Source organism: Grammomys surdaster, unplaced genomic scaffold (genome assembly GCF_004785775.1).
Source record: "Grammomys surdaster isolate TR1022 unplaced genomic scaffold, NIH_TR_1.0 332335, whole genome shotgun sequence".
In the NCBI taxonomy this organism is placed as follows: domain Eukaryota; kingdom Metazoa; phylum Chordata; class Mammalia; order Rodentia; family Muridae; genus Grammomys; species Grammomys surdaster.
The window spans coordinates 79,335-105,946 of NW_021627592.1; the positions used below are offsets into that span (position 1 = coordinate 79,335).

The 26,612-nt window shown below is 42.1% G+C and overlaps 1 protein-coding gene across 1 annotated transcript in view; it reads right to left on the reverse strand.

Moving 5' to 3' along the window:
• Positions 1-19,359, reverse strand: part of LOC114616509 (complement factor I) — a 39,038-nt gene extending 19,679 nt beyond the window's left edge. Inside the window, exons 1-4 of the mRNA XM_028761952.1 lie at positions 19,226-19,359; positions 8,675-8,954; positions 5,514-5,667; positions 809-990 (exon numbers count right to left, since the gene is read on the reverse strand). Of these exons, the coding sequence (XP_028617785.1) occupies positions 809-990; positions 5,514-5,667; positions 8,675-8,954; positions 19,226-19,282 (673 nt within the window). The 5' untranslated portion in view covers positions 19,283-19,359. The remainder of the gene's footprint in view (positions 1-808; positions 991-5,513; positions 5,668-8,674; positions 8,955-19,225) is intronic.
• Between the last annotated feature and the right edge of the window lie 7,253 nt (positions 19,360-26,612).

Consider the following 26,612-nt stretch of genomic DNA (forward strand, 5'->3'; position numbering starts at 1 on the left):
ACCAATAAATAACCTGAAGATAAAAATAAAACATCGCTCAATGTATTGGTTGCTAGGACAGAGGACTCAGGAGCCTAGAGCATCTCTTGATGTGGGGAACTACTAGTTCCCCTTTATTGTTTTGCTCTGGCACTAACCCAGTTTCTGGTCTTTGAGCACACATGGGCCAGATATTTACATGTTCTTTGATTTTTCTCAGCACTGGAAAAGATATGATTCTGGTCCTTGTCCCATACATAGGCAAAATATTTCTGTTTGTTTGTTTGTTTGTTTGTTTGTTTGTTGAGACAGGGTTTCTCTGTATAGCCCTGGCTGTCCTGAAACTCACTCTGTAGACCAGGCTGGCCTCGAACTCAGAAATCCGCCTGCCTCTGCCTCTGCCTCCCAAGTGCTGGGATTAAAGGTGTGTGCCACCACTTCCCGGTGGCAAAATATTTTTAAGTTAGGGTAGAGGAGTAACATGACTGTGATTTCTGGGGAAACTGGGGCAATAGGGTGGTCACTTAAGCATTTTAAAGAAATAGATGTAACGTACATAAAATTTAATGCTCAAAAGAGGTGCCAAGGTGTCTCTTTATGTTTAATCAAATTATCTGTGTTGGTTATTTGATTCCTCATGTTTGAGGAAGCAGAGGAGGCAGGTCATTTTTCTTTCACACAGGAACCTGGCTGGTAGGCTTTGAGTGGCACAGAAAGAACAGCAAGGGTCCCAAATAAAAGTTCCAAACCTCAAAACTTAGTAGGGGTATCACTGTCTCTTTGACAACTGCACATCTCTCAGTGCTTATTTACTATAGGCTCTACCAACCTTCATGCTGTGTGTAGCACACCACACCCGCCAAGCCATGGGGAGTCTTAGTTCTCCTCCTGGTAAAGGTACACTCCGCCAAACTGGTCTCTACTCCCCGGCAACGTACATGCAGGCATTCGGTGTCGTTTATACGGAGATTTAGGGGTATATTAAACCTTCCTTGTATGTCACGAACACCCCTGCAAACAGAATGAGTGAAAACTGGTGGAAGAACAATTTAACTTTGTGTTTATAACCTTATCACAGGAAGTAAGGCTCTACAGAAAAACTTTCCCTGAAATGATTTTAAAAGACTGTAGAAGACACTAACACTAAAATAATCTATTTGAACCAACCAGTCAGGGTTGAAAACACAGCAAACATTCAGGGAATGTTATTTTCCCAACTTTATTAAGAAGGAATGCTTCCTTTCATTTTGTGTTTCCTTCTCATCGGAGAAGGTCATTCCTGGCTTCTCCTTATCATGTTATTTTGTTCATTCAAAAAGACAGTGAGTTGTCTTGATCAGAGGATTCTGGAAGTATACATCAGTAAATGTCAGTACAGATATATCTTTTCTTTTGAGGAGTCTTCACTCCTGCTCCTGCTTTGGAAGCCTCATGTGGCTGATCGTATCATCGCTCAAGGCCATATCCAGAGGTTAGGCATGGCCCCTTGGAAGAGGGATTAGGTCACCCACCCATCTCAAAAATTTTAACCCAGAATTGTTCCTGTCTAAAGGAAACACAGGGACAAAGAGTGGAGCAGAGACTGAAGGAAAGGCCATCCAGAGACTGCCCCACCTAGGGATCCATCCCATCTGTAGACACCAAACCCAGACACTATTGCTGATGCCAAGAGGCTCTTGCTGACAGGAGCCTGGTATAGCTGTTCCCTGAGAGGCTCTGCCAGTGCCTGATCAATACAGATGTGGATGCTCACAGCCAACCATCAGTCTGAGCACAGGGAACCCAATGGAGGATTTAGGGGAAGGACTGAAGGAGCTGAAGGGGATTGCAATCCCATAGAAAGAACAACAATATCCACTAACCGGACCCCCCCCCCAGAGCTCCCAGAGACTAAGTCACCAACTAAAGAGTGCACATGGAGGGACCCATGGCTCCACCTGCATATATAACAGAGGCTTGCCTTATCTGGCATCAGTGGGAGGGGAGGCCCTTGGACCTGTGGAGGCTTGATGCAATGCCCCAGCATAGGGGAATGCTAGGGTGGCGAGGCGAGAGTGGGTGGGTGGGTGAGGGAGTACCCTCATAGAGGCAGGGGGAGGGGGTTTGAGGTGAGGAGTTCATAGAGGGGAAACTGGGAAGGGGGATAACATTTGAAATGTAAGTAAATAAAATAACCAATAAAAAAAGAAAGGGGGAAAAGACTTGGGAGGTCAACTGTTTGAACTCTAACAGTTTCATTTGACTTTTACAATAAACTATGTCTTTGGTTGAACCTTGATAGTATTAAGGCTGTATTTTGGCATCTCTTTGGAGATTAATTTTTGTTGTCAATTTTGACATTCTCTTTAGGAAAGCACACTGCTTAGCTGTGTCTGTGATAAAGAATATTTCCAGAGAGAACTAGTTCATGACAGCTCTGACATAATGAATTATTTAATCCATTGGTGTGTTCATAATACAATAGTCTTATTTGGGATGGCAAATGGGTGGAGTCTCATTAGAGGAAGTAGGTCAGTGGGGCATATACTTTGGGACCACATCTTGTCTCTGGCCCCTTTGGGTCTGTTTGTCCATCATGAGAATCCTTTTGCTACACATTTTTTTATCAGTATGACAATCTGATGTCTCACCTCAGACCTAGGATTAATGGACCCGGTCATGACAGAGGGAGCCCTCTGGAACTGAGAGGCAAAAATACATATTTTCTGTTGTTAAGTTTCTCTCCTATACAATATTTGTCAGGGCAATACAAAAAGCAAGTAATATAATACTGTTCTCTGACATCTCAGTTTGTTCAAAATGTGTGACGAGAACCTTTCTCTGTTTCCCAACAGCCCAGAAATAATGACTCACAGTGAGCAGTTACTCTAGGGTGTTCAGTTGTTTCCAACTTCTCTTTAGGGGAAAATGAATTAAAATGGAAAGTTGAGCAAAGATGTATCAGAAATGGAAATAGCAGTAAAACACTAATTTAATGTAAGTAACAGATTAACTAGAATGAAAAGCAACTAGAGAACACAAGAGGGTATTTCTAGTTTCTGAGTCCATAATGAAGATACAGAATAGTCATACAAAAAAAAAAAAATCCACTGGAGGCAATTTGAGGAATAAAGACTATGAAAATTTTCACATGTAAAATTATATAATAAAATTATAGAAAATACGATAAATGGGCCTGGGTTGTAGCTGGTGGGTTGGATTTGCCAAGCATGCACAGAGCATTGGATTTCATTTCCAGCACTCTGTCAGCTAGGTGTGGTGGCACAGGCCTATAACCAAAGCATTTTTAGAGATGGTGGCAGACATAAGTTGAAGGGCATCCTTGCCTCCATGGTGTTTGAGGCCAGCCTGGGCTACATGAGACTCTGCCTCAAAAACAAAGCAGAGAAGATATATGTTAAATGCCAACAATCCTCACTGGCTGAAATCAGAGAAGTCTGTCCATGAACTTAGGAAATTTATGGGGAAAACTATACCAGGGAATTAAAGACTAAGATTTCTTTTTGGTGGAAATGATAGGTTGCAGGTACAACTATGAAAAATCATAAGTATCCCATGGCTCACCCAAATCACAAAAGGGCCACTCATGAACTCATAGCAGCTCGGCTCCTGGCACAACATCCACACAAGATCAAGCCAGTTTAAAAAAAAAAAAATCCAGAGCGGGTGGGGGAGAGACTCAAGGGGCCTGGCCCCAAGTTGAGGAGTTATTGTTAATTGATAGCTCTCAGGGAGGGAGAATCATTTATCTTTGGGGGTGTGGCCACTATTCATGCGCCAGTGAATGGCTCTCCGCCCATGCACGTACCATCAGCATTGAATGGATTCTGGGTAATAAAAGGTGAAAGGAAAAAAAGAAAAGAAGAAAGGAAATACATGGTGTTGGGGGAAGGAACTATTACAGAAGAAGGTGATTCAGAGATAATGTGGAAGGATTCTACCAAAATGTATTATAGCCTTGTATGAAATTCTCAAAGGGTAGAATTATATATAAAAGAATATATTTAAAGGAAAAGAAAGAAAGAAAGAAAGAAAGAAAGAAAGAAAGAAAGAAAGGAAAAGATTTGAGTAAAACAGTTAACAACTTGGTTATTGTAACAGATATATGTTTCATAGATCTCTGAATGTTAAGTATTTAAAATAAAAAATCAAATTTCAACACATATTTTAAGACGATAACCATAGAGAGACAATTTATAATAACAATATAATTAACTAGGAAATGAATAAGCAATAGTTAATTAGAAGCAAATGAATTTGTTCATCTGTAAAGTACAGAAGAAACTTCAAAACTGCATCCAAAAGGAAATTGTGTTGGAAAATTAGGATATGTTATGAATTGAACTATAAATAAAGTGTCACTTATGGAAACCCCAGAGGGAAACTGTACCTCACATACTTCTGGTAGTAAAGTAAGAACATCTGCAAATGGTTTGAGCTAAGTATTCAAAGAAGTCAAAAGCAGGAGGTCTGGGGTGAATTGCTTCACGGGCATCAGGAAGCATAGGCTCCATCTCAGGACTGCCTCTTTCAGTAACAACTAATAATAATAAAAGAGGGAACTTAAGAAGGAAAGGGGACGCCGGGATCACGTGAAAAATTAAATGAACTTCCCAGCCAAAGAGACAATTCCCAGAGTGAGGGTATGGCCTCCAGAATGGAAGGAAATCCTTTTTTGGCTATACATCTGAAGAGACTGGGTTAGTATCTAGACTATATACAGAATGATGGGGCTGGGCGCTGGTGGCGCATGCCTTTAATCCCAGCACTTGGGAGACAGAGGCAGGCAGATTTCTGAGTTCGAGGCCAGCCTGGTCTACAGAGTGAGTTCCAGGACAGCCAGGGCTGCACAGAGAAACCCTGTCTCGAAAAAAAAGAAAGAAAGAAAGAAAGAAAGAAAGAAAGAAAGAAAGAAAGAAAGAAAGAAAGAAAAGGAAGGAAAGGGAAGGGCTGGTGAGATGGCTCAGTGGTTAAGAGCACTGACTGTTCTTCCGGAGGTCATGAGTTCAAATCCCAACCACCACATGGTGGCTCACAACCATCCATAATGGGATCTGATGCCCTCTTATGAGGTGTCTGAAGACAGCTACAGTGTACTTACATATAATAAAGAAATAAAAACCCTCGGGCCGCCCAGCTCTTGGGAGCAAGAAGGAGAAGGAAAGGGGGACAAAAAAAGAAAGAAGGAAAGGGGAATCTAGTTAAAGATAAGAGTAAGGATGTAGAAGTAAGAGCATTTGTAAGTACAAAACTAAGACTAATCAAGCACCTCAGGAAAAGTGGATGCCATTCTAGATGCACAAAACAGTCAGCAGTGTATGTGAGGCGTGAGAGTCTCCACGGGATTCCACGCTGACAAGCCCTGTGCTCGGCAGGGCTCTCCGTGCTGAGCTAACTTGGACATTCAGTTTCTACAACAGTGCTGTGAGGTGTGAGGTGGGTAGTTAGCACGCTCAGGTTACATAAAAGACACTGTAGAGAGATTAGGCAGTCGAAGAGAAAACAGTTGGAGATCACTTGTGAAAAGCACTCACTGTGGAAATCCCAGGTCGAGGCAGGCCACGTTGGCCTCTGTCATGCTCCAGCTATTTTTACATATGAACATTTGCTCATCTTGGTTCACAAGTTTGACTTGAACAATTCCCTCTGTGTCTGTATTTCCATAAATTAAGGAGACATTAAACTTTCCTGAAATAAAAAAAAATAAAAGGATGGACAATATTTCAGTATTTATTTTCTCTCCTTTTCACTTTTTTTTGTTTGTTTGTTTTTGTTTTTGTTTTTTTTTAAAGATTTATTTATTTTATTTATGAGTACACTGTCGCTGTCTTCAGACACACCAGAAGAGGGCATCAAATCTCATTACAGATGGTTGTGAGCCACCATGTGGTTGCTGGGATTTGAACTCAGGACCTCTGGAAGAGCAGTCAGTGCTCTTAACCACTGAGCCATCTCTCCAGCCCATGTTTTTGTTTTTTTCGAGACAGGGTTTCTCTGTGTACTGTGTAGTTCTGGCTGTACTGGAACTCACTCTGTAGACCAGGCTGGCCTCGAACTCAGAAATCCTCCTGTCTCTGCCTCCCAAGTGCTGGGATTAAAGGCGTGCGCCACCACTGCCCGGCCTCCTTTTCACTTATCTTTATTAAAATACCTAATTTCAAGTTAACTTTGAACGTCATAATGATTTTAGCAAATGATATGCTATTATTTTGTGAGAGCTAATTCTCACATCAGTCCTTAAAGACTGTTATCCTTCAATCCAAGACATTACTTAGTTACCCACGTGATGAACTGGAATTTGCTTTACTAACTGCTGTGGTTTGAATGCCAATGGCCCCATAGGCTCATATATTTAAATAGTGCTCTCTAGTTGGTGGAACTGTTTGAGACGGAGGCGTGGCCTTGTTGGAGGAGGTATTCCACTGGGGGTGGGGGGGTGTCAAAAGCTCATGCCAGACTCAGTTAATCTCTTCTGTCCCCTTCCCTCTCTCCTTCCCTCCCTCCCTCCCTCCCCGCTCTCTGTGTGCATGTGTGTATGTGTGTGTACCAGCATAGGCCATAAAAGAGTTTTAAATCTCCTGCACAGAAGCTACACGCAAATTGTAAGCCACGCAACACTGGTACTTGGGGTCCAAAATCTGGTACTCTGGAAAAACAAGGAGCTCTCTTAACTGCGGAGCCATGGCTCCAGCCGGCTCCTAGCAAGACCTTTTTACTGAATACTGAATGGATGGCCTGGTGACTAATCCCTTTAACCAAGCAGAAGCAAAACTGGGGAGATTGCCAGGGGCCGAGGAGCTAAGAGCACCACCTGGGAGCCACCTGACTCAAAGAAAGACTGTGTTCCTACTTGAAGTGGTTATCACTTCAATCACTACTATCTAAAAACAGCTTATAAACAATGCGTCATGGACCCTACACGGGGATGCTTAATTGATTGTGGGTGGCAAAGGTTGGTAAAAAGGTTCCTGAAAGCACACACAAGAGTTAATTAAAACTCAAATTTATAGCTCTCTGGTGATGGCGCTGGATTAATCCCAGAGATCAGGAAGCAGAGGCGGGTGGATCTTTATGAGTTTAAGGCAAGCCTAGTCTACAAAGAGAGTTCCATGACAGCCACGGCTACACAGAGTAACCCTGTTCTTTAAAAAAATGTAAGCCATCTAAGGTGTTTCTGGCAGTGCACGGCCGCGTTGCTTCACGTGACATCACTGCAGCCGCGGTTCTGAACACACAACATGCTTCACTGAGCATGCGTCATGCCGTGCAGTGCGAATGAACACAGCCAAGAGTACTTTGGCTCAGATCCAAGACTACTGTACTTCCCCCCCCCACCTCCTGTATGTACAAAGCTTTTTGTTCATATAGAATCATAATGGTTTAATTACAGGAAACAATGACTTCTAGAATTTTCCTGCCATCATTTTTCAGCACATGAACCTCAGATTGGTGTGCATCTTTGGATTGGGTTGTAACAGAATGTTTGATTTTTTTTTTTTAAAAAATTGCTGTTTGAGTTCCTGATTTCAGTAAATTTTTTTAAACAATTAAGTGAATTTTGGATTGAGATCAGGACAGAATTTCCAACAATTTCTGAAATGGTCTTATAAACATATGTCTGTCACGTTGTACTATGTATTTATGTGAAGCAAAATTCTCAGCTCTAATAGACTCTAAAATCAAAATATTGGAAAAACCCTGGTGATTATGCTCTACAGTGTCAAACAATCAGGCAAGATTCCTGTAAAAATAAGCCGTTCATGTACCCTTGCTACTCTGTGGGTTCTTCTTTTTCTTACCCTTTATCCTTCCAGGTTTCATCCCTATAACAATATTGGAGAGAAAGAAAGATTGAGGGGGGAAGAGGGAGAGCCCTGAATCTAATTTTTCTTTTGTTTCTTCTTTGAGTATGATTACTAACAAACCACACCCAACCCCCCTGAACGACCAACAACCATTCTGGGTATTAGTAATCTGTCTAAACTCCACCTCCACAGTTACCTGGCAACAGCTAGGTATGCTCCTCCCCACAGTTACCTGGCAATAGCCAGGTAGGCCTGCCCACTATAAAAGGGACTGCTTGCCCCCTCCTCCCTCTCTTGTTCTCTCTTGGTCCTTTGACCCCGAGCCTGCAGGTTCGCCGTCCCCTCTCCCTTCTCCCCTTCCCTTCCCCCTCTCTCCACATGGTCATGGCCGGCCTCCACTCCTCTACTCCTCTCTCTCTCTCTGTTCTCCCTCTCCTCTTCCCTATCTCCTGAATAAACCTCCCCTCGTGGAACCATCTGGTCTGTTGTGATCTGTTACAAGCTGCACGGGGAAACCTTTCACTGGGCCCTTAGTATTTATAGACCTCTGAAAAGTTCCCAGAATTCTAAATGTCACACAATTACAGAAACTACCTGCAGCTGGCAAAACCACGCCTCTGCCGGAGCATGAGACAAATCAGAGTCAGCTGCTGCAGAAGTCCGAAGCAGCCCCGTATCCCCACACCTGGGATATTTTCAGAGTTACTTTAAAATTTCCTGGGTGAAAGGGGCGGGGGGACTCATGAATGGAACAAAGTTTAAGAAGGCATTGTCTAACGAATTTTAAGTTGTCATCAGAATATTTCACAGCTAAAACATTTAGTGACCGAAAGGATGGCATATCACTCACTGTCTTGTTCGAATGGCTTGCTTACACATGTCTCTCCTACCTTCAGTTGTGCATGTTCCATTATTTAAGAACTTTATCTCTGGGTGAAGACATTCGAAACTCTTCTGGTGACAGTATGTCGGGTAGCTTCTTCCATTAGTGGCGCACACTGGTGTACCAGCCTTTGGGCACTGGTAAGGGAGTTTGCAGAGACAGGTTCCCTCAATACATCTCTGCCATGGCTGGCAGAAGACTTTGTTGCAGGAGCGATGCGTGTATTTTTGAAGTAAGCATTTCTGTTCTACCAGATCCTCCTGAGGCGGACCTGATGCTGGCGTGCTCTGTGAAGAGAGAATAACAAATGAAAGTTTTCCGTGCTCTCGGAATGGGAGGAAATGAAGGAAAAGACCAAGACGCGCCTAGCCAGCAGCACAGGTGAGGGTATGGCCTGTGGTTTTGTGAATCAGACAACCTGACTCCCAGCCCCAGTTTTGGGCAGGTTATGCTCATAGAATGTGAGTGTTCTCATCTGCACAGTGAGGGTGAGCGTTCCTACTCATTGCAATTTCAGTCGAAGGGTTAGAAGCACTATCACTAATGTTTGCCAGGTTTCAGGAACACAGTTAATCGAGCTATTATAAGGAGACTGGGATAAAACTGTGACTTAGAAGAGATCAGTGAATCCTGTTGTCACGGTAGATACAGAGTAACAAGCTAGATTCGGGCTACAGTCTAATGGGATGAATTTGATGCGTGTCATTTATTAATTCTGTTATTAAATGCAAAAGTGTTCAATGAACTACTAGTACATGTAAAATGATGCTAGGACAAGTGTGACAGTCTCTATCTTCTAAGTGCTTGATTGTCTGATGATAACGAGATAGGGACATACAGTATATAACAGATTAGTGTTACACAAGGCAGAGGGTGTGTGGAGTAAATGTGCCGCAAAGACAACACAGTACTTTAGGAGAGAATCAGGGTGGAGCATGTCTTCCTAGGTCTCTAAGAAGTAGCAGCGCATGAGGAAGGCCAGGAAAAACAGGCTGGCGCTAGAAGAAGGAACACTGCACAATACATACTTGGTTTAGTAAGCAGTCCTAACCCTGGAGTGAACATCACTGAGTGCTGCAGATGAGCTGTCACTCACTGGCTATGAACCTGGGGAAACAGAGGCAGCGAGAGCAGAGCATGATGACGACTTTGAAAAGCACTGGGCAGGGTGTGACAGCATCCAGTACTTTCATCCGAGTGGGAGGTCAAAGGCAGCTTCATGGGGAGTAATAGATAATACTTCCCCTCCTCCAGCACTACCAAGGACCATCTGATATATGTGTATCAAATTCCATTAATGGCTGGCCGGTGGTGGCACACACCTTTGATTCCAGCACTTGGGAGGCACAGGCAGGCAGATCTCTGTGAGTTCAAGGCCAGCCTGGTCTACAGAGTAAGTTCTAGGACAGTCAGTGTTACACAGAGAAACCCTGTCTTGAAAAACAACAACAACAAAAATTCCTTTGATGACCAATCTTTCCCCATGAATTTATTCTCCATGTTTTGGTGTGATGTATTCTTTTTTATGGATATGCCATTAAAATAAAATTATTTTTCAAAAATAAAGTGATGGATGATATCACAAAAGATTAATTTTTGAATTATTAAAGTGTTTATGTGTTTAATTTTTTTTTTTTTTTTGGTTTTTCAAGACAGGGTTTCTCTGTGTAGCTCTGGCTGTCCTGGAACTCATTCTGTAGACCAGGATGGCCTCGAACTCAGAAATCCACCTGCCTCTCCCTCCCAAGTGCTGGGATTAAAGGTGTGTGCCATCACAGCCCAGCCATGTTTAAATTTTTTAATTCAAAATGTATTTATTTGTATAGTAGTGTGATTATAAAGAAATAAATTCATGTATCTTAGGATTCATTTGTGTTGTGTAACATTATTCCTGGAAAGACAAAGATGTAAACAAATATCTACTCACCCCAAACAGAGAACAAGAACAGACCAAAGTGAGCATACCACCAGAGTCCAATTTGGTGAGCCAATGGATTTTACTGGGGCTTTACTTACAGAAACAGAAATGACCCAAAGAGATCTATATCACCAGAAGCCCAGCCAGTGTGTGTGATGGGCCACGGAAGCTGGAACATGCTGTGTAGCCAGAGAACAAAATAAGTGCTTGTTAAAAAGTCTTTCTACTGCTGGCTAGCTGTATGATCTTTGGCAAGTAGCTTTTCCCATCTCATCATGCTTGGACTAAATAAATGTTCTCAGTTACCAAGGATCAAATTGAAGGAAGACAGAACATTGCAAATTATTAAATAAGTAGATAAGTGGGCAGGGAGGTTTGGGGTCAGATCAAACTGGCTTTTTCCAATTTGCTATGGTTTATTCCATGGCTGCCAAGAAACTCTTTCTGAGGCTTTTTACCTCTCTGGAAAGTGACTAGACAATCCTTGTAGATGGGCTACGCAGCCTTTCTTTTCTATAAATTCATAAGTTCCTACCTTCAGTCTCACCCTGCCGTCATTTAAAATAACCCAACAGGCTAAATGCATTGTGCCAGGTCCAAGGAGGACAAATGTCCTGGGTTCTATAAGAAAAGCAAGCCAAGCAAGCCAGGGGAAGCAAGCCAGTAAGTAACATCCCTCCATGGCCTCTGCATCAGCTCCTTGCTTCCTATCCTGCTTGAGTTCCAGTCCTGACTTCCTTTGGTGTTGAACAGCAATGTGGAAGTGTAAGCTGAATAAACCCTTTCCTCCCCAACTTGCTTCTTGGTCATGATGTTTGTGCAGGAATTGAAATCCTGACTAAAAACAAAAGGTTAAAGGAAGAAGGAGGAGGGGAGAATGGAATATAAAGTTTTGTCTCTCTTTCTGGATGAGTGATTTGGAGAGCAAGACTAAACATCCGGATCAGAATCCTTCCCAATGGAAGAGTGTTCATCTACTATAACATAATTCCTCTCATCGTGGTCTTCAATTATATGCATTTTCTCACTGGTTTGATTGGTCCAGTCAGCTTGCCCCATCCTTAGGTGAGAACCCTGCTTCTGATGGAAAGCGATGGGCCAGATACCTCCAACTTCTTACCCAGCAGATGTTCTGCTTAGATTGAAAAGTAGGAGCGGGGCGGTGGTGGTGCACGCCTTTAATCCCAGCACTTGGGAGGCAGAGACAGGCGGATTTCTGAGTTCGAGGCCAGCCTGGTCTACAGAGTGAGTTCCAGGACAGCCAGGGCTACACAGAGAAACCCTGTCTTGAAAAACAAACAAAAGAACAACAACAACAAAAAAACAGATTGAAAAGTAGGATGCTTATTAGTCCCTAATAATGAATTGTTTCAAGTTACATAGGAAATTCAGTAGTCTTTATCAGTTTTGATTGGGACTTTTTTCTTATTATTTTTTAAAAATAGATATCCCTCCTTTCCCAGACTCAGAATACAGTTGGAGCTGGTGGGGAGATGGCCGCACAGTGTAGGCAAGAAGGGAGGGATCTTGCCTGCGTATCTCAAAAAATAGAAAATACTATTTTGAAATCAGCTTTATTATTTTGTTTTGGAGATAAAAAAGAAGATCATTGGCCTAGTTAGTTTTTGTAGCTCTCCAGAACTCAGGGTCTGTAGTATATAAGTGAGGACAATGTTTGCTCTCCAGTCCTCCCTGACCACTGTAATTTGCATCTAATGGCCCTATAGCCAGACTCACAAAGAAGCGATTTAACCTGTTCCCCGGGTCTCACTGCTATAAGTAATACAGCAGTGAATTTCTTTATTACTGCACATTTCCCGAAAATGCTCCTTCCATTTGGCAGACATGTGCCTGGATGTACAATCACAACTCTAAAGAATAAACAGCGTTAATTCTGGAAGGTATTACTCTGTTTTTCTCAACAGAGGTTTTCTCTCCTTCCTGCTTGTGGTTCAAGGTGCAAATTCTCAACCTTCTGTCCCTGCTGCTGTGCCCACTACCTAAACTCCTGTTGCCATGCCTCTACTCTACCATCATGGACTTCTTTCCTTTGGGAACTGTAAGCTCCAATAAACCTCTTGTATTTAAATTGCCTTTGTCATGGAGTATTGTTTGTTTGTTTGTTTCTTTGTTTGTTTGTGAGACAGGGCCTTACTATGTAATTTTGACTATCCTGAAACTCACTATGTAGATGAAGTTGGCCTTGAACTCACAAATATCTGCTTGCCTCTGTCTCCCAACTGCTGGGATTAAATGTGTATAACACCACACCCTATGGTTATGGTGTCTTATTGCAGCATCAGAAAGGTAATTAATACAAGTCTCAAGGCAAAGCAGCTTGAACAAACAGATGAATATGAACATACTGAGGTCCCTACAGAATTCTTAGGATTGTTAAAGCAAAAAGATCCTACATAGATATTGATCCAGGGACAACAGAAACTTGGAAATGACTTTCACTAGCGTTCTAGTTTGGTTTCTTTTCCTATGATAAAAGACAATCCAAAACAACTTTGGCTTATAGATTACAGTCTACCACTGAACGAAGCCAAGTCAAGAACTCAAGGCAGGATCCTAGAGAACTGACTCACAGACTATGGCAAACAAATACTTTCTGCAAGCTTGCTCAGCTACCTTTCTTTTAACAGCCCAAGTATACCTGCCCAAGGGATGGCACCTCCCACAATGCACTGGGCCCTTCCCCTCAATCATCAATCAAGACAATGCCCCACAGACCAATTTATTGGAGGCAATTCTACAACTGAGGGTTCCTTTTCCCAGGTATGTCAAGTTGACAACCAAGGCTAGCCATAATTGGCCAGAGTATTCCAAATACACAAAATAAAGAACAAGAGGTAGATGAAGCTCTGGGGACGCATATTCTCAACTGCAAAATAGCCTGTAACATTTTCAGGAGCAAGGCCCAGGTTAGGGAAAGGAAGGAGCAACAAAAGATGAAATTAGCAGATAAAGGGATTCAAACACCATTTTGTGACCCACCACAAGGAATAACCAGTTCTAAGGTAGAAAACCCCGTTCCAATCTCCAGACTGGATGGGACACCTACTGTGGAAGCAATCCAAAGCACCTTCTGCAAGCAAACTAGTAAAGAAAAAGAAAAAGGGACGCCCCTACCTACACAGAACTTTTAAAGATTTTATTTTATTTTTAAACATGTGTATGTGTACATGTAGTCATGTGTATGTGTACATGAATGCAGACACCTGTGGAGGCCAGAAGATGGTATCTAATCCCCTGGAGCTGGAGTTATAGGTGATTGTGTGCCACCTGATGTGTTACTGGGAACTGAACTCAGGTGCTCCAGAAGAGCATTAAGCATTCATAGTTTGTGTGCTATGTATCCAGCCCTGCATAGAGTTCATGAAGAGGATAGATGTCTTAGTTAAGGTTTTATTGCTGTGAACAGACACCATGACCAAGACAACTCTTATAAATGACAAGATTTAAATGGGGCTGGCTTACAGGTTCAGAGGTTCAGTCCATTATCATCATGGTGGAAGCATGGCAAAGATCAGTCAAACATAGTCCTAGAGAAGGAGCTGAGAGTTCTACATAATGATCCAAAGGCAACAGAAGGAGGCTGGGACAACACTGGGCATCGCTTGAACATATACAAGACCTCAAAGCCTGCCTCCACAAAGACACGCTTCTTCCAACAAGGCCACACCTTCTCCAATAAAGCCACACCTCCTAATAGTTCTGCTCCCTATGGGCCAAACATTCACATGCTTGAGCTTATGGGAGCTGTTCCTATTCAAACCCCACAGCGGAAAATGAATGGCTCACCAAATGTAGGGGTTCATGTTTGTGATCAAGAATGAGTCCTGCAGCTCACACTGACCCACTGTTCTGTCAGAGCTTCCTTCATGGAGCCCTGGCAACTAGGAGGAGGAGAGAACGCACTGTTGGATTTTCTCATTGGCACATGGCCAACTACTTGATTCTGAATATAAGCTTCCCAAACTTTCTGGAAAGACAAAGATTCAGGAGAAACCTCAAAAACATTATTTTCTTACTTCTTAGACTGTCAAATGAGAAATGCATACTAAAAGAATCATTTCCTGCATGTGATGAATGTACTGTTCAATTGTTGGGATGGGATTTATTGGAATCTATGTCGGAGTAAGCCTGAAGAATGGACATCTAACCACCACCAGAACAGACTTGTGTCCTCTAAGCTGAAACAAACCAAAGAAACCTTCTAAGAGGTAAGGCTGGACATGTGAGCAGCTGGGAGTCTGGGATGGGGAGAAAGGAAGACTATACAAACATTTACATTTGTCTCATTCCAAGAATTCCAAATTTGAGGCCATAGCCACTGAAATAACATACTAAGAAATGTATTGAATTTCTACTTGCGTGAACTTGCTTGAACTATACTTTCTTGTATATGACCTCAGTTATCCTTTCTGGTCCCACTTAACATACAATTTTACTAGTACAAAAGTCAAGACTGGGGCCATTAGCCAGGTTGTGGAAGATACTATCCTAGTGGTGTCAAACCATAACTCACCATCCGGACTAGGGATTTCAATTCTGGATCTCAAAGATGCTTTTTTTTTTCCTTCCACACAATCATAATGTCATCCTGAAAAAGTCACACATACTAAAGAACTTTTGTGTGATTGTATCCAGACAGCCGAATGAGTGGATGAGTTTATTCCAGCCATCTGACTCTAACAGGCCTGCCAACCATAGGATGTTCACAGTAGGGAGTGGTTCTATGGAACAAGAACTTGTAAAGATGGGTATATAGTGGTATTGTGTCAAACAACCATGGTAACAGGAACCCCTTGGCATAGAAGATGGAATTTATAGTCCTAGTGAAGACCCAACTGGGTAAGGATAGGAGAGCACAAAATATGCTTTTTCAGGGTTCATTCCCAGGAAATCATTGTTGGTGTTGTTGATTGTAGTCAAATCCAGGACCCAGCACATGCTAAACACATGCTCTAACACCAAACTACACACCAAGACCCATGGAACAATTTGGAAAGAGAGAGATTGTTAAACACTTAAGAGGGAGAAATTGAACATGCTAGCAAGCTTCAGATTTATCAGGAGCTGTCCTGGAGTCGGTGGTTATTGTCTGTGACAACAGATATCAAGTTATCTGCCTGTTCAAAAATGCAATAAGAGCAAATCAGAAAGCAAAGTCAATGGCCAGGCTTAGGTGGACCCAGGCTCCTCCCAAAAGGACCCTGATTCCTGATTCTTGAGATTTCACAAATGTTGTCTAAGAATACTCCTAAAGGGTGTGGGAATATTTCTCAGTGGGTAAAGTGTTTTCTGTGTAAACAAGAGTGCCTACCTGATTTTGGAATCCTAGTCCCGATATGAAAGCCAGACATGACAAGAGACCTGGTCTCAAAAGGAGATCGATTGAAGAAGATACATGAAGTTTGCCTTCAGTTCTTTCAATGTGTTCAAATGGATGAGTACACATGTATAGACCACACACAGCACACACAAGAATGTTCCAACAAATGGGGGTTTGATTGGAGTTCTCCCTGCTCCCAGACCCAAAGAAGGTTGGGTCTCTTATATAACACAGAAGGTGAAGTCCTCATCAATGAACCGGCTATGAAGGATGTGATAAGTCAAACATATCAGAGTGGACAATATGATGCTCCCATAGTAAAGAATAACATTACACGACTGTTCAAAAGGTGGCTAAGGGATACATAGGCATGGGCCAAAAGCAACCCAGAGGTTCCCCTCATAGCAAAAGGAGCTTAGTCCAGAGGCACCAGAGCTGGAGGATATTGGCAAATTTTTGGCAGGCTGACTTTACTATAACGCCCAGAGCCACTGGTGACTTTATGTACTTAGTAGTATTTGTGGATGCTGTGGTTGAGTAAAAACTTTGTTCTGTGAGTCTGAAAGGGTTTCTGAAACTGTTAAAACCTTATTGAAGTTCAGGCTGTGTCCAAGTGGCGATGGAGGAGCCTTCATGACAAAACTAAAGATGAGATGCACTTGACGGCTCAGGCTTTCATCAGGAATTACATACTTCTTGGTGACCTCGATCCACTGGCCAGGTGGAAGAGAAGAGTCATATTCTCTGTTTGGATCTAAAAGCCCATGTGTTGAAGCCTTGGTTCCCAGCTTATAGTCTGAGAGGAAACTTTTAAATGGGGCCTAGTAGAAGGAAGTGATGTCACAGGAAGTAAGTTAATGCTTTTAAAGGAGACATCAGCGCTGTTATCTATTTCTGTTGTTTTGTTTTCTGGTCTTCCGGATATGAATGGGTCTCCTCTCCCACACAGTCCTGCTGTGATGTAGCCGTGTGGTTACAGTTCCAAAACAGCAGTTCCTGACAATGAGGGACTAAGATATCTGAAACTTTGGTCCAAAATAAAACTTTTCTCCTTATAAGTTGATTAACTTGGACATTGTTTTTCATAAAGAAAAACAGATACTCTTAGAAAAAATTCAGTTTGTCTGGGAGCCACTTTGACTTGGGCCAAGGCCTTGTCAGTTGTCTTTCTTGCAGAGGGGTCCTCCACAAATGGTCCAAACAAGCCCTTATGAAGTGGGAGACTCGGAGGGAACTTGAAAGTGACAAATACTGTCAGGTATGCATAACCACTGAGAACCAGTCTCACTGCTACACAATAAGGCTGCTCCTAGCAGCTGATGTTTCCTACAGATGGTCTCCTTACAACTTCTGCCCCTAAGCCTGGGTCTTTATGCTATTTAGGAAAAGCAAGCATAACAGTCAGCTCCATTATCCCTGGGCTAGACTTTATGAAGTGTTCCTGATGGCCAGTTCCTTGGTGGGGCTGAAAGATGTCAAGCCACAGAGCCATCACATATGGGTTAAGTTTGTCTTGCACAAGTTAAGACACTACAACACCCCATCTGCAGGAACATTATAGGAAAAGGAAACTGTGCTTTGGAAAACACCAGGGCTGAAATGACCCAAACTTTGATTGGCTTTATTTTCTAGATACTGATTTCTCTAAATGAGGGAGTGAACTCCTGATCGATCTCAGGTCACTCTCAGAATAGTCTACTGAAGCTAAGTACATAATGAATGACTAATGACCCATTGGATAATCTACTGGGTCTATTGCTTAGTCAACGGGGATGGTCTTCTAATACTAACTCACTACCTGGATAGTTCCAAATGGATTCCATGATGTTCCAAATAGTTCCAGGCAGTTTCACCCCCTAACTCTGCCTACTTCTAGTTATTTGCTGTAGTTCAGCCTCTGACGTGTGGGCTAGCATGGTAACCGTGGGAAGCGTTGGATTATGTATGCACAGACCAAGTGTTCCCTAACCTCCAATCACCTGCTGCAACCCTCGGCTGTGACCAGCCCAGAGCCTTTCCTCAGAGGCAAAGACTAGTTCCCCTGTCTCCAGTTGGCTGAAGTGTGAACAAACTCTCTCTTGCAATCTGCTGTTTCTGTGACCAGCATATTGCACAACAAATGGGTCACTCTGATAGGATAGATTTATTTACCTGTGGGACAAGGCGTCCTTAAAATACCTACTTCCCTGTCTGCCTGAAAGGGCTGCAATGGGTCATTCTCCCCAAATATCAAATCAAACCTGGAATCACGGGTCCAGCGTTAATCTCACTTGTTCCATGGTCTCTTCCCGACCTCTCAGCTTTGGGTGATCTCTCCTCTCACTGAAGTTATTTGCCATCTGGTATTTTTTACCATTTTGGCAATTAGCTATATAGAGATATATTACAATCCTTTTCTTTATAATAGTATTTAAATGATACATATTTAGGAGAAAACTACTACAAAATTTGAGCTTTCTTGGACTAGTAATATGTGATAGCATCCTGTTGAAAGAAGGGACACAATTCCCTGTCAGCCACATGATCATCAGGTGAGCAATACCATCTTGCCAGGATACCCAAGACATTGTGTTTTGATGCCCTGACATGGATACAAAATGCCCAGTACTCAGAACAATATTCAGCAAATTCCATATTATAATTTGTGCTTCATAAAATGGGCTTTTATTGAGTGATTTTGCCCAACTCCAGGGTAGTGTGCTTTGAGCATGGTTAAATTCGAGTAGGCTACACTATGAAGTTCAGTTACACTTACTACATTTCCCGCTTACAATACTTTCAATGTATACTGGGTTCAGCAGACTGCAATACCATTGCAAGTAAAGAAGATTTTATGATCCCAGAATATTCCCCTTGTTTCGCATTTTCAAATGTAATTTACATCTTACTTATTGTTTTCCCTCTGGCATATTTAATCATCTTTCTGCAATTTCCTTACAAGGATACCGAAGGAAGAATCCATCTTATCATTTCCCTAACACTATACGTCACATGCAGAAGAAGCGTGATGATCTACTGATGTAATAGAACAGTAAATTATAGCAACGAATCAATAAAGTTCAACTCAATGTTTATGCAATGTACAATGTACAAGCCTATTTAAAAAAAAAAACTATTTCCTTAAACTCCTTTTACCAAGCTATTAATAGAGAATATCTGCTACTGTGTATTTGCTCTCTTAACAATTGACCTAATGCAATATTTAAGTCTAAATCATGTCTTTTGAGAATTTTCCTATATTTTTATAATCTTTAAAATGTCTCGTGAAAAAGACTTTCCGTAAAAATCGCATCACTCACCCTGGAAGAACTCAAGTGGAGATACAGGAGTAGCAGAATAAGATGAGCGAGCGTCATGCTGGAGGAGTGTGGGGCTCTGTCTTTCCACTAGAGACTCTTGTCCATTCCAGATACACTCTTGACATTTAATGTTTAACCCCTGAAAAAATATTTAAAAAGGAAAAGCCTCCTAAAGAGCTTTGTACTTTTGAACTGTTAGAGGATTGGGCTAATAGCCAGAGTTTTACCGTAACTGAAACAAAAAACCAGCCTTCCCAGTAAATAGCCGAGACAGACCACCAATAGGAAGTGTTCACACCAGGGGAGACGATTGCTCCATCTCGGCCCAGACAATGACCCGATTTGAATCTGTTTTCCAAGGGACACAGAAAGTACCATGGAAGGGAGTTTTCTCCCCTCTTTTACGTCATTTGGTAAATAAAATTACACTCTTTGGCTTAAGATTGGGGAGAGATCTGTGGTAGCTGAAATGTTGCCTGTCCACATTCTCGACAGGGAAGACTCCTGTCAGGCATCAGTGCCCATTGAAAAAAAGAGAGAAACCGGGAAGAGCAAGCAGAACAAGAAGTGGGACCTTTGTGTGGGTTCAACAAAGCCTTAGCCTACCTGTGGGGAGCTCTGGAGAACTGTCATTGGTCAGTTTCCTGCTTCAGAGGAAGACTGGGTTAATCGCCACACCTTGTTCAGTCAGAGGTGCTGCCCTTTGGTAGACTAGTTCTCTGTAGCTGATGCGAACACGGAGGGATCTGGCAAGTGCTTGTTCTGGTATTTTCTGGCACTCTTCACAGGCGGCTGGCAAGATCTTCCATGCAGGATGTGTCTGGAATACTCACTCGTGTCTTCTGGTTCATAGCTTGCACTCTTTTGAACTACTTCCGTATATATTCCAAAAGTAGTTCTTCCTGAGAGAAATCTCCTAAGAGGGAGTTACTGGGGAAATCTCACTAACTCAGACAAGGCCGTTCATGTCGAAGCAAAGTTCATGCTTAGCTACGGTCTCTTCTTCATTAATTCACTACCCCCTTCCCCCTGAGATTGACCTCTGTGGTGTCAGTGGCTTATCTGATGGTATAACCCACAGCCTCTTCCAGGTATGAGCTGAAGTCCTGGCTTCCATTCTCAGCTCAAAGTTGCGGTTTCTATTTCTTTACTGTCAGAACAGGCACTCAGGCAGTCACGTGATTCCACACATACTCCTTTCAACCCCCACTGAGATTGCAGGAGCTCTGGTTCCCCTTGAGTTATCAGAGCCAATTACCCTTGCCAAGACCAAGGCTCCACTTCTTTCTTCCTGGTGTCTAGACACAAAGAAACCAGTGTGCACCAGCAAACAGCTTTAGTTTTCCTTTGTTAATGGGATTTTGTTGATACTGTTATTTTGAGGCAGGATGCCAGTCTCACAATGTAGCCAGGGCTGGCCTGGCCCTTACTGTGCAGACCAGGATGTCCTCAAACTTTTTTTATTAATTGGATATTTTATTTACATTTCAGTTGTTGTTCCTTTACCTCATTCCCCACCCCACCCCTGCCCAGGAACCCCCTATCGCATCCCCTCTCTTCCTGTTTATATGAGGATATGCTCCCACCCACTAATTCCCCCACACTGGGGTATCCAGCCTTCACTAGACCAAGGACTTCTTCACCCACCTATGCCTGACAGAGTCATCCTCCCCTACCTATACAGCTGGAGCCATGGGTCCCTCCCTATGTGCTCCCAGGCTGGTGGTTTAGACTCTGGGAGGTCTGGTTGGCTGGTATAGTTGCTCTCCTCATGGGGCATCAAAAAACCCTTTCAGCTCCTTCAGCTCCTTCAGCTCCTCTCTAACTCCTCCATTGGGAACCCCCTGATCAGTTCAATGGTTAGCTGTGAGCATTCGCCTCTGAATCTGTCAGACTCTGGCAGACGTCCGAGGAGACAACTATATCAGGCTCCTGTCAGCATGCACTTCCTGACATCCACATCAGTGTCTACCTTTGATGACTGCACATGGGATGGATACCAAGGTGGAATGGTCTCCAGAAGGCTCCTCCTTCGGTTTCTGTCCCACATTTTGTCTCTCTATTTGCTCCCTTGAGTATTTTGTTACTCCTTCTAAGAAGGACCAAAGCACCCACTCTTGGTCTTCCTTCTTCATGAGCTTCATATGGTTGTGAGTTGATCTTGGGTATTTCGAGCTTCTGGACTAATATCCAATTGTCAGTGAGTGAATACCATGTGTGCTCTTTTGTGATTGGGTTACATCACTCAGGATGATATTTTCTAGTTCCATCCATTTACCTAAGAATTTCTAGAATTCATTGTTTTTAATAGCTGAGTAATATTCCATTGTGTAAATGTACCACATTTTTTTGTACCCATTCCTCTGTTGAAGGACATCTGGGTTCTTTCCAGCTTCTGGCTATTATAAATAAGGCTGCTATGAACATAGTGGAGCATATGTCCTTGTTATATGTTGGAGCATCTCTGGGTATATGTCCAGGAGTGATATAGCTGGGTCCTCAGGTAATGCTATGTCCAATTTTCTGAGGAACTGCCAGACTGATTTCCAGAGTGGTTGCACCATCTTGCAATCCCACCAACAATGGAGGAGTGTTCCTCTTTCTCTACATCCTCGCCAACATCTACTACTGATTTGTTTGAGTTGATTTTATAACCAGCCACTTTGCTGAAGTTTTTAAAATCAGGCTTAGGAGTTCTCTGGTGGAAGTTTTGGGGTCACTTAAGTATACTATCATATCATCTGCAAATAATGATATTTTGACTTCTTCCTTTCCTATTTGTATCCCTTTGACTTCTTTTTGTTGTCTAATTGCTCTGGCTAGGACTTCCAGTACTATATTGAATAGGTAGGGGGAGAGTGGGCAGCCTTGTCTAGTCCCTGATCTTAGTGGGATTGCTTCAAGTTTCTCTCCATTTAGCTTGATGTTGGCTACTGGTTTGCTGTAAATTGCTTTTACTATGTTTAGGTATGGGCCTTGAATTCCTGATCTTTCCAGGACTTTTATCATGAAGGGATGTTGAATTTTGTCAAATGCTTTCTCAGCATCTAGTGAGATGATCATGTGGTTTTTTTCTTTGAGTTTGTTTATATAGTGGATTACATTGATGGATTTCCAAATATTGAACCATCCCTGCATTCCTGGGATAAAATCTACTTGATCATGATGGATGATTGTTTTGATGTGTTCTTGGATTCGGTTTCCTAGAATTTTATTGAGTATTTTTGCATCGATGTTCATAAGGGAGATTGGTCTGAAGTTCTCTTTCTTTGTCGGGTCTTTGTGGGGTTTGGGTATGAGTGTAATTGTAGCTTCATAGAACGAATTGGGTAGTGTTCCTTCTGTTTCTATTTTGTGGAATAGTTTGAAGAGAATTGGTATTAGGTCTTCCTTGAAGGTCTGATAAAATTCAGCACTAAAACCATCTGGTCCTGGGCTTTTTTTAGTGGGGAGACTTTTAATGACTGCTGCTATTTCCCTAGGGGTTGTGGGACTATTTAGATGGTTTATCTGCTCCTGGTTTAACTTTGGGACCTGGTATCTGTCTAGAAAATTGTCCATTCATCCAGATTTTCCAGTTTTATTGAGTATAAGCTTTTGTAGTAGGATCTGATGATTTTTTAAATTTCTTCAGTTTCTGTTGTTATGTCTCCCTTTTCAGTTCTAATTTTATTAATTTGGATACTGTCTCTGTGCCCTCTGGTTAGTCTGGCTAAGGTTTTATCTATCTTGTTGATTTTCTCAAAGAACCAGCTCCTGGTTTTGTTGATATTTTGTATAGTTCTTTTTGTTTCTACTTGGTTGATTTCAGCCCTGAGTTTGAGTATTTCCTGCCATCTACTCCTCTTGGGTGTAGTTGCTTCTTTTTGTTCTAGAGCTTTCAGGTGTGCTGTCAAGTTGTTAGTGTGTGCTCTCTCCAGTTTCTTTTTGTAGACATCTAGAGTTTTGAGTTTTCCCCTTAGCACTGCTTTCATTGCGTCCCATAAGTTTTGATATGATGAGCCTTCATTTTCATTAAATTCTAAAAAGTGTTTAATTTCTTTATTTCTCCCTTGACCAAGTCATCATTGAGTAGAACACTGTTCAGTTTCCACCGGTATGTGGGCTTTCCATTGTTTTTGTTATTATTCAAGACAAGCCTTAGTCCATGGTGATCTGATAGGATGCAAGGGATTATTTCAATATTGTTGTATCTGTTGAGGCCTGCTTTGTGACTAATTATATGGAATATTTTGGAGAAGGTACCATGAGGTGCTGAGAAAAAGGTCTATTCTTTTGTTTTAGGATGAAATGTTCTATAGATATCCGTTAACTCCTTTTGGTTCATGATTTCTGTTAATTCCACTGTGTCTCTGTTTAGTTTCTGTTTCCATGATCTGTCCATTGCTGAGAGTGGGGTGTTGAAGTCTCCCACTATTATTGTGTGAGGTGCAATGTGTGCTTTGAGTTTTAGTAAAGTTTCTTTTATGAATGTGGGTGCCCTTGCATTTGGAGCATAGATGTTCAGAATTGAGAGTTCATCTTGGTAGATTTTTTCCTTTGACAAGTATGAAGTGTCCTTCCTTATCTTTTTTGATAACTTTTGGTTGAAAGTTGATTTTATTCGAAATTAGAATGGCTGCTCCAGCTTGTTTCTTGGGATCATTTGCTTGGATAAATTGTTTTCCAGCCCTTTACTCTGAAGTGGTGTCTGTCTTTGCCACTGAGGTGTGTTTCCTGTATGCAGCAAAATTCTGGGTCCTGTTTACATATCCAGTCTGCTATTCTATATCTTTTTATTGGGGAATTGAGTCCATTGATGTTGAGAGATATTAAGGAAAAGGGATTGTTTCTTCCTGTTATTTTAGTTATTAGAGGTGTAATTATATTTGTGTAGCTATCTTTTTATGGGTTTGTTGGAAGATTACTTTCTTACTTTTTCTATGTTGTAGTTTCTCTTCTTCTGTTGGAGTTTTCCATCTATTATCCTTTGTAGGGCTGGATTTGTGGGAAGATATTGTGTAAATTTGGTTTTGTCATGGAATATCTTGGTTTCTCTATCTATAGTGATTGAGAGTTTTGCTTTGTATAGTAGTCTGGGCTGGCATTTTTGTTCTCTTAGGGTCTGTATGATATCAGTCCAGGATCTTCTGGCTTTTATAGTCTCTGGTGAGAAGTCTGATGTAATTCTTATAGGTCTGCCTTTATATGTTACTCTATCTTTTTCCCTTACTGCTTTTAGTATTTTTTCTTTGTTTTGTGCATTTGATGTTTTGATTATTATGTGACGGGAGGAATTTCTTTTCTGGTCTAGTCTATTTGAAGTTCTGTAGGCTTCTTGTATGTTCATGGGCATCTCTTTAGGTTAGGAAAGTTTTCCTTTATAATTTTGTTGAAGATATTTACTGGCCCTTTAAGTTGGGTATCTTCACTCTTATCTATACCTATTATCCTTAGGTTTGGTCTTCTCATTGTGTCGTGGATTTCCTGGATGTTTTGGGTTAGGAGCTTTTTGCATTTTGTCTTTTCTTTGACAGTTGTGTCAGTGTTTTCCATGGTATCTTCTGCACATGAGATTCTCTTTTCCATCTCTTGTATTCTGTTGGTGATGCCTGCATCTATGACTCCTAATTTCTTTCTATCTCCGGTAGTCTCCCTTTGAGATTTCTATACTGTTTCTACTTCCATTTTTAGATCCTGGATGGTTTTGTTTAAGTCCTTCACCTGTTTGGTTGTGTTTTCTTGCAATTCTTTAAGGGATTTTTGTGTTTCTTCTTTAAGGGCTTCTACCTGTTTACCTGTGTTCTCCTGTATTTCTTTAAGTAAGTTGTTTATGTCCTTCTTAAAATCCTCTACCACCCTCATGAGAATTGATTTTAAATCTGAATCATGCTTTTCTGGTGTGATGGGGTGTTCAGGACTTGCTATGGTGGGAGAACTGGGTTCTGATGAAGCCAGATAACTTTGGTTTTTGTTGCTTATGTTCTTGCACTTGCCTTTCACCATCTGGTTAACTCTAGTGCTACCTGCACTCACTGTCTCTGACTGGAGACTGTCTTTCCAGTTATCTTGCTTGTGTCAGAACTCCTCAGAGTCCAGATGTCTCTGTGATCCTGTGATCCTGAGCTTCTGGGTGGAAGAACTGCTGGGACTCAGGCTTCCTCTGGGATCCTGAAATCCTGCTGCTCTGAGTGAAGTGGTTCCACCACTGCTCAGCTGCTCTAGGAAGGTTCAGGATAAGGTGTCTTCACGGATCTGACCAGCCAGGTGTCTGCCCCAGCCAAAAGGACCAAGCGAGGATGGATGTCCTCAAACTTACAGGGATCCTTTTTGCTGTCTCCTGAGTCCTAAAAAAAAAAAAAGTACAGATATGTGCCTCACCACTCTTGGCTCAAGAGTATTCTTAGTGTACCCCTAGTGTAAATGTTGTACTTTTGGGGACCAAGACCTCTATCAAACTCCACAGAGTATAGTTATAAGAACAGGGAGCCTAGAACTCCGAGCTGATCATTGGGAGCGATGGTAAGTGCAGTCATTCCTGCCTGTATTCCTTGATTGTTCCCAGACCCGTGTATTCTTTCTATGAGAGACACGATGTTAAATATGTGACTGTGGTTAAATGTACACACTGATTCCTAGAGGATAGCAGTAGTCCTCCTGGTATGCTGTTAGCTAGCATGTTGGCTCAGCACTCAGCAGACCCTGCAATGCTGTGCTATCTTTTGTGGGGCATGGTTTATGATAAATGGTGGAATGCATGAGCATAGGCCAACTTCTGCATCTCTTTTGCTGTCACGAGAGAACCCTTGGCAGGCAGGTTGTTGTGTAGGCTTTCTCACTGGAAGATATGAGTACTCTGAGATCCTTTGAAGTCAAGGGATTATTAGGCCTGGTATTAGTTAGACCTGCAGGTCCAAAAGGCACATCCATATCTCCAATTCATCTGTTGTTATGATAATATATACCTTTGTTTCTAGGATTGAAGGGATCAGGTAGTCAGTCAGTCAGCCACTAAGTTGGGACTTGGTCTCCTTGATGAATTGTGCCACCTGGTGGGCACCACCTTAAACTTTGTGGCTGCTAAGCTCAGCATTTGTTCATGGCAGTGGCTAAATAGGTTTTGGAGGTTTCCTCATGGATAACCTCCATTTTTGCTTCTAAGGCCACATCTGTCTTATGCTCATTATGGCAACACTGGGCTGACAGATGGCTGAGTCTGGGTGGTATCAAACTAGCCTGATCTAGCTGTCTCCTTAGAGGTCTGCCAAAGCCTGACATATACAGAGGCAGATGCTCACAGCTAACTATTGATCTGATCATGGGGTTCCCAATGGAGGAGTTAGAGAGAAGACTGAAAGAACTGAAAGGGTTTGTGGCCCCATGGGGAGAGCAACAATACCAACCAACC